Source organism: Ictalurus punctatus, chromosome 19, assembly GCF_001660625.3.
Source record: "Ictalurus punctatus breed USDA103 chromosome 19, Coco_2.0, whole genome shotgun sequence".
Lineage (NCBI taxonomy): Eukaryota > Metazoa > Chordata > Actinopteri > Siluriformes > Ictaluridae > Ictalurus > Ictalurus punctatus.
In genome coordinates this window covers 11806974-11816437 of record NC_030434.2, presented here as the reverse complement: position 1 = coordinate 11816437, position 9464 = coordinate 11806974, and the positions used below count along the sequence as shown (strand labels likewise).

The 9464-nt window shown below is 39.3% G+C and overlaps 1 protein-coding gene across 1 annotated transcript in view; it reads right to left on the bottom strand.

Moving 5' to 3' along the window:
- Positions 1–9057, bottom strand: part of celf2 (cugbp, Elav-like family member 2) — a 183559-nt gene extending 174502 nt beyond the window's left edge. Inside the window, exon 1 of the mRNA XM_017494075.3 lies at positions 8825–9057. Within this exon, the coding sequence (XP_017349564.1) occupies positions 8825–8877 (53 nt within the window). The 5' untranslated portion in view covers positions 8878–9057. The remainder of the gene's footprint in view (positions 1–8824) is intronic.
- Between the last annotated feature and the right edge of the window lie 407 nt (positions 9058–9464).

Below are 9464 nucleotides of genomic sequence, written 5' to 3'. Positions count from 1 at the left end.
GCAGACAGTCATACATTCAGGCTGACTTTAATCATCCCTATTCAGCTCTGTGTGAAAAGAGACACTGTCCACCAAGCCGCACTGAAACAATGCAACACACACATACTGAAAATCCTGCATCCACATTACAATTGTTAATTTCCCATGGCCGAAGCACATGACCAGCAGTCTACCCACTCGCTCTCTCTCTCTCTCTCTCTGTCTCTCTCTCTTTCTCTCTCTCTCTCTCTCTCTCACACACACACACACACACACACACACACACACACACACACACTAAGACCTTGAATATTAATGAACTTTCAAGCATGTGTGGTTGCTGTATGTGTTTATGTGTGTTTGTTCATATGTGTCTGTGTGTGTGTGTGTGTGTGTGTGTGTGTGTGTGTGTGTGTGTGTGCTCTCACATTGTTCCCATGCCATGGCTTCCTACAGAACAATCTGGCATTCTCAGAGTTGCTTACACCACCCAGGGGAGGGATCCTAGAGAACTACACACATATATATACACACACACACATACAAAGGCCCCATCCTACTAAGAGAAGATAATTACAATGATCAGCTCAGCCAACATGAGTTCACCAGAGAGAGAGAGAGGGTGAGAGAGAGAGTTAGAGAGATACTGAAAAAAGGAATGGAGAGAAGGGAGGTAAGAAAAATAAAATTGGTATCATTTGTTCAAAAAAGTAGAAAGCTGCTGCTGTAAACACACACACACTGTTTATCAGTGAATGTATTACACACAATGCAGGCTCTGATCAAATTATTCCTTTTAACAGAATCAACCAGTGTTGCAAACTCAACACATATAGTTTAGCACATACAGAAGCACAAAATACCAGCAAGACATATTTGTGAAGCTTTTCAACATCTAAATAATATGCTCTGGAAATTTCTGATGTGGTAACCATCAAATCACCCTAAATTATCGGTTCTCACACGTTGTGACTGATCAGATTTCACACTAAAAGTGTGTTATAAGCCAAAGACTTCAGATTATTATTTCAAAATAAGAACAATGACTAAGAGATATAAATTGTAGTATAGATGTTTACAATAAGCAGTACCTCCAAGACCAACACAAAATCAAGCAAACTCCGTAATCTTCGGGGGAGCTTGCAATTACCACAGATTTTTCGCATCATCACAACGTGCATTTTTTGGCTGCAACAATCACAAAAAAACTCCACAAAATCCTGTATGGATTGTATAACTACAATCATGCAATAAAAATCAGAAAATTATTTGCTTATACTGAAGAACGTGACTAAATGGATTCAGAGGTTGTTTCTATACTATAGCTGAGAATTATAATGATATAATATCAATATCATGAGAAATCATACCACAAAATATGCTTTGCTGAAATATTCTGGGTATCATGATGTCTTTTTAATTAAATTTGTATTTTTTTTACATAATTACTGACCGGAAGCAGCAGATTTTTCTTGTATAGTTCTAAAATGGTTCTCAAAAACACACAATGTATCATGCACCAGTGTATGATAGAAGTACCGTTGAGATTCATGATATAATATCTTTGTCATATCGCCTACTCCTTATCTGCACTGTCCAAATAATACACACTCTTTCTAAGAAAATAAGAACAATTAGGGGATTTGATCTTTTAAATTCTTTTTTGTTTTTGTTTTTACATACAAGGATATTTTCAAAGACACTTTTTGTAAAGAGAATTCAGTATAATATTTTCTGTCAATTTTCACCGGCTTGTTTCTTAAATGGTCGAATAACACCATGATATTTTTAGACTAGGTTAGACAGTGCAAATTTTAAACTGTATCACGCCTACATAGCTGAAACATTGGAAAGCCTGTTGATAATCCGGTGGATCAGAAAGGAACTAACACTATGCACCACCCACCCACACACACACACACACACACACACACACACACACACACACACACATACACAAATGGATGCAAAGCCACTCAACCAGATAATTACAGCTGTGTCCTGCTCCATGGCGATGCTAAAACACACACTCGGAGCTGTCGTCGCTAACAACACTCATTAAAACCAACAACTCCGGGGTCAAAGGAAAGGTCATAGGATGCTAAGAACAGCAGACCGCCACTCCAGCACCTCTTCAGCATTATCGCAATCCCACTGCTCTTTCTCACTCTTTGTGTGTGTATGTGTGTAAACACAGGTGCGTGGGCGAGATTATGCGGCCTTCATGACCACTTCCCACTCGGTCTAGCTTGGCTGTTGCTGGAGTCCAGCCGGTAAAAAAAAAAGAGAAAAAAAAACACTTTTTTTTTCCAGTACAAGACAGTCTGAAGTGGAGGAAGCAGGACAGAAAGAGACATGAGTGAGAAATGGAGGAGGAAGAAAGAGGGTTTTGATATGTGACGGTAAAAGCAGTCAGTCTGCCTAAAGATGTCTGTGTCTAAATGAATAATAAAATGGATGCAAGTCTAATCTTTTCTACAGATATTAGCTGTCAAAAGGCCTGTGGTGCACCTGCTTCATCAGAATAAAACCAAGAATAGCGCTAACACTCTGTACAAATGACAGCAGACAAAATTTCAGAATGCCAGAATAACCTAACAAAAATATGGGAAACTTGGCCAACAGAACAGAAATCACTGAATAAATCAACAACTGTTTCAGCATTGATGTATGAGCGAACAGAGACCAGACAAATAAAGAGACGATTGGGTACCTGGTTAAATGAGGCTCCTGTTTAAATTACCTCAGGTGATAAGACTAGAGAGGCTGATGGGTATTATAATGATGATCAAAGTAATTATACATTTTTCATCATGAATTTATTGTTTGATAAAGTGTCACTAATGTGTTGTTTCCATCCATCCATCTTCTATACCGCTTATCCTACATGGCCGCGGGGAACCAGGAGCCTATCCTAGGGAGCATCGGGCACAAGGCGGGGTACACCTTGGACGGGGTGCCAATCCATCACAGGGCACAATTACATACACATTCACACACCCATTTATACACTATGGACACACTGGACATGCCTATCAGACTACCATGCATGTCTTTGGGGAGAGGGACAAAACCAGAGTACCCATGGGGAAACCCCCGCGACACAGGGTCGAACATGCAAAATCGAAATAGCAATGATCTGCAAATTACATTAAACATGGAATGACTGCTGGAACAGCAGGATTCAGAACAGCCCATCAGTCTGTAGGCTAGGAATAAAGGTCAGTATATAGATAGAGATAGCTTTCATGGTGGTATTTATAAATTATATATCTTGTTTATTACTCATTAAAGTCAAGCAAAATCAATAATAGTGTTTGCTTTTAGACAATCAGTGTTGTGGCATCTTTCAGTGGAATTGGACTGAAATCCATTCATCCATCTTCTATACCACTTATCCTACACAGGTCTGTGGGGGAGCCTAGAGCCTATCCCAGGGAACACAAGTCAAGGGACACCCTTGACAGGATACCAATTCATCACAGGGCACAATAGCATGCACATTCACATACTACAGACAATTTGGAAATGCCAGTTAGCCTACAATGCATGTCTTCGGACAGGTGGGGGAAACCGGAGCACTTTTTTGTTGAAACACATGCTTTCAGTTCAAGAACGCTGGACGTTTTCATAGCTATGTATATATTGGAAAGAATGTCAAATTTTCACCATGGGAAATTCACCCAAGTTTAATTAGTTTTCAGTTTCCTGCAGATCAGTTGGCTGCCTTTACAATAACAATTGTTGTTATGGTTACGGCTCATAGAGTATCTTGCTCTGTTCTTGTCTCTTTCATTTATAACATTAGTGTGTACTTTAGGAAATTGGTCAATCATTAATCTGGCTTAATAGCAAACCAATCAATACTGGCCTAAACATTATTTTTATGTATACATTTTTCAGATGAAAATGACATACAGTGAGCTGTTACTATAAAAGTATTATTAGACAGGGCACAAAATACAGTACATACCTATAAGTTGCCTCAGAGCCAACACTAGGTCATATTAGTTATAGAAAATTAATCAACACCTTCTGACAATTAGATTTGAGATTTCAACAGTGTGCTCACAAGATCACATTATTGTACTAATATTGTAGCATAAGTGAATATACAATGTGTGAGGAGTTAAACTGGCTGTAGTCATTTTAATGGTCAGTTTAATCACTCAGCAGATGCTGTCTTTCTATTTTTTTCTTTCTAATGACCAAAATATATTATGTAAATCATAACAACTAAATTTTTAACAGGCTTCCAAAGGCCTTATTCCTCATCCTGTTTTTATTATAGTTTAACAAAATAGCTAGATTTTTTTTGTTTTGTTGTTTTTTGACCTGTCATTACTTATGTCCTCAGCACTTCTTAAAACAAAGTTACACCAAAATGCCAATATAGACAGCTCGTTAAATAATCAGTTGTGGCAAAGATTCTGTTCTTCTGCAGACAGCAAGTCATAATCCACTTGTGGGTGAAAATCGGTCTTGATAAACGTGCTCTATACATAATGCGTCATTGGCAAGTTTTGAGCGAGACAGCATGTGCAGCCATAACTGACTCACCCAAATCATTCGTTTTATACACTGAGTCATAGTTTATTTATTAATGAAAAATTTTATATTTGTTACATACTATTAATTCAGCACTTTAAGTTTCATTCACATCTTAGATTTCTAACGTTGTTCTCCCTTTTTACTTCTGAACACTTTCCTCACTTTTAGATGCGTGCATGAGGCCGTGTGGTACAACCTTAATGCTCAATGATCACAGTGAATAACAGTGAAGAGTAGCGCTTCATTTTATACAGTGGTTATCTCAGTGTAAATGCTACAGAAATTGAAAGGAATCAAACTACATTGAGAGTCAACACCCTGATTATACCTTTGTACACATATATTTGTTGTCATGGTTGCGTGGGACTGATTAAATTTTTTTTATCGATATTTACTTTACAAGCGAAAATATTGGACACCTGCCATCCAACCACAAATGAGTACATTTAGATAGAGAGAATAACAGAAATACAGACAGAGAGGTATATACCATAGATGACTGAAGCAGACAGCATTGAGCTATGCTGCTAATGAAATTAGCTTCCCACATGGCTCACTGCTAATTCAATAAAGGCAACAACTTGTCATTGTTATTTAAAGTAATTTTCAATGTAATCAAGTGGTTTTAATAAGCACACTGACTCTCATTACAGACTCACTGAACCTGTGTGTGTGTGTGTATGTGTGTTTGATTGTACAAGACTGGGTTATGTGCATGCATGTGTGTTAGATGAGGCATTTATATATGTGCTCAGGAGCCAGTGAATCATTTTCTGACTGCGTGTGTGTAGGAGGCCGTGAACTTTGCGTTATTCTCTTTCTGAGAAGACCGAGGGAAACATTTACTCGCCCTCATTCCCCATCTCTTCATATTACTGTCAGATACAGATGAAGACATATCAATCGGACGTGTAAAACGACACACACTTCCTCGTATTGCTGTAGCACTAGGGACTGATTGTTCTCATGAGCGCGGTAAGGGCTGGTCCTCAAATTTACATGCAGCTGTTTTATTGTACTGGAGAGAAATCTTAGCAAAAATGAAATTGCATTCTCTCACAGATACACAGACCTCACAACTCACACACATGCACAGACAGACACATACACAAAAGCAAAAAAAAACCCTATGTGCTTCAACACACTTCCCTTATGAGGACAAGAATTTTTAGACATATTTAGTCACAACAGGGTTAGAATCAGCATGATGTCCCGGAAAATAGACGAAGACACACATTCATTCCTCACCAGTCTCACACACACACACACACACACACACGCACACACACTGAATCATTGCTTGTGGGTCTAAATAAATGCGTTACTCCTATCTCCTAAATACTTTATACTTTAGTACTTTTTTTCCCAATAACATCTTTAGTCCCTGTGAAGTTAAAAACAGTAGGATGTCCCCTTACGCAGATGAACACACACACACACACACACACACACATTGTATAATCTACCTAAATGATGCCTTATAACATCATATACGTCATAGCATCAACTATAGATGATAGATGTGAACCCATCACATTTAACACCACCACAAACATTCTACAAAAATAAAGTTTGCACAAATAGCAGTTCAGAGAACGAGGCATTGGTGGGAAGCTTTCTGCCGAGAGATACACAAGCTCTGGAAATTTCCAACACGGTGCAGGTCGCCCTAATTCGCACACGAGTTCTCATTACGATCAGTTGTACTCCATAAGAATGCTGAATGTGTTATAAGCTAAAATCTTGTAAATATTATTGTAAGAATACCAGCAATGTCTGAGAAATGTAATTATGTAATACTTGTCTACAATGACACAACAAACCCTTCGATAAAAATCCACACATGAGACACGGTGGCTTCATTGTCATTTCATCTCCTTTCTTTTACAAATTAATGAATAAAACTGTTTATTTCCAAAGCTGATTTAGTCTGAAATAAAAGGATGACAGAAGGAGAAAAGAGTGTGAAAGAAAGGTGAGATAATGAGACAGTTAATCAGATGCAGGAAGCACACACAATAATAATAATACACACACGCAGAGGGGTTTGGGCTCATTAGCTGAAAGTGGTCTGGGTCTTCTGGTGGCTTCATTAGCTGTTAAGGCTGCCACTGAGCTCCGTTCGAAAGGGGAGGAGGAAGAGAGAAAAGAGCGAGGGATGGAGGACAGAGAATGGAGGGAGAGAAAAGAGAGACAGAGAGAGGCAGACAAGCTTAAGCTGGTCTTTATTAAGAGCTGAAGCTCCACTAGCGGCTCAGCAAAACTAATCTAAAGCCTCCACACTCTAATAAAGCAGAGCTAGACAAATAGCTCTCCATTGCTCCCTCTATCCTTCCCTTTGCTCATGCCTCTATCTTTCTTCGAGGCAGTATAGTGTGTGTTTGTGTGTGCAAGAAAACAAGAGAAAAAAACCAGAAGGAATTGTGTTTTTAAGCAATGGTCATGTGTATACAGCAAAACTTCATGTAAACACGTGTGTGCACAGACAAATGGAGATTGGAGAGTTTGTTCATACAACTGTAAATGTTTACATATATCTGTGTGTGTGTGTGTGTGTGTGTGTGTGTGTGTGTGTGTGTGTGTGTGTCTGTGTGTGTGTGTGTGTGTGTGTGTGTGTGTGTGTTTTACAAAAACAGAAGAGACACAAAAATCTTTGAATATACAGTAAATGGTTATAAAACCATGTACGTGTGCTAGTATTGATATGTGGTTTGAGGTGTATGTATCATGTGTGTTGCACGCAGCACTCTGACCTGGTTGTCAGGACAAATAATTTAACCTAAAAAAAGGGGGGAAAAACGTCACAGATAGCACAGCATGTCGTCTTTCTACCCTTGATCTATTTTCATAATTCATCCAGGAATACTGCAGCGTCCCAGTTTACGGAACAAGCTCCCGTCAACCCGCAATCTCTCTCTCTCTCTCTCTCACTCACACACACACACACACACACACACACACACACACACACACAATATAGAGATACACAATATGTACAGGGTTGAAGAAACACCTGCAGTGTCTGGATTATTGTCATAGGTCTGAATGAACTTTTATGGAACTTCTAAATCCAGCAGAATGCAAGTCAAGTCTGGACGAGTTAATTCAATACTGTAGTTGTTAATTCAACATCACCTGAGTTAATTGAACACTTAAGGTGTTAATTTTTGACATAATATTCTAGCTGTTAATTCAAAAAGACTGGTGTTAAATTGACAGCGTGGGTGTTAGCTGAACACTGGGGATTTTAGGCTCATTCTGAAATGATTCCCAATGATGCTAATTCCAAGATTAGCAGTTATGAGCTAAAGTTAATTTATTTCTTGGGGTATTCTTAGAAAACTAGGTTCTGCTATAATGACTTAGGGTTCAAGTCAAGAAATATCTGTCAATTTCATTTCCTACATCCGGTGTCATAAAGCTGAAATCCTCTCCAGTACCTCTTCAGTTACAGCACAGTATATTTATCCTGTGTGGTGTAGTCTGGTGTTAAAGCTACTTTTTTGCCTACTTTAGTAACGGTCCCATTTTATCGTGTGTGTGTGTGTGTGTGTGTGTGTGTGTGTGTGTGTGTATGTTGCTATATATATATATATATATATATATATATATATATATATATATATATATGTTGTTACGTCTCTCGTGTAAGGTTTAGTATCGATGTCTAAAGCTAAAGCTAACCGCTGAACTGAATAAAACCCGTTTATCTGGACTAGAACATCTGGCTCGCGCGCTCCTCCTCTTCCACAGCGTATCCGCTATGCGATGCTGCAGCAGCACCACGTCGATGCCAAGACAGCTGTCCCAGTGCAACTGGGTGACATTAAATTAAAAGTTAAAATCGATGCCAGGAGGAGGAGAAAGGGGTGGCACATAACGGGTTAAAACGAAACCCCCGGGGTCTCGGATGCATACGCAGACACAATCATATACAGTGACATGTCAGCACGCGCGAGCGAGCGCGAGCGAGCGAAAGTGCAGAAAAGTCGGAAGCCCATCGAGAGGATGCAGTGTAACAAATCCAACGGGGCAAAAGTCGAGGAAAAAGTCAGATGCACTCTTGTTTTTTTTTTTTTTTTTTTTTTGGGTTGGGGAGAGTCTGCTGGTGGGTTGGTGGGTGGGGGGTGGGGGTGGGGGGGACAAACGGCAAATCATCGCTCGTTTCTGCTCGCGCGTGATTAAGAAAGCCAACATCTGCGCGAGCGAAAAGCTCCCGAACGAAACATCGGAGCTGCAAAAGAACAAAAACAAAAATAATACTACTAATAATGATAATAAAATCGCTGCTTACCTTAACACGTTCCAGCTCTTCAGAGGGTCCAGGTCCGAGATAATGGAAACCATGGCTGAGTGAAAAACACTAGCGGAGAGAGAGAGAGAGAGAGAGAGAGAGAGAGAGAGAGAGAGAGAGAGCTAGAGCTCGGAGGAAGGGAGGGAGAAATGTAGCGGCGAGAGGGTGATCCGGTCCGGTACTCCGCGTGCGGGCGACGGAGAGAGTGAACGAGTTTCAGTATAGCCCGATAAGAGCTGAGACACAGCCAGAGCCCGCCCTCTATCTCTCTCTCTCTCTCTCTCTCTCTCTCTCACTCTCTCTCTCTCTAGCTGCCCTACATATTCAAATATAACATTTTCTACAGAAATCTCATTTAGGTGTGAGAACTGCTAGATCCCCTTTGCTTTATTTTTTAATTTATATATATATATATATATATATATATATATATATATATATATATATATATATATATATATGTTTTGTTTGTTTTTGTTTGAATCAAGTTAACCATACTTACTTTAAAACTAATAAGTAACCAAAATGGTAAAATGCTGTGCACACTGTAGCCTGTACTAAAAAGACTAAGGCAAATCCGGTGTCACTGAGAAGGCAACATTTACAAGAATTAATTTCAAGGGGATGCTTTCACACATAC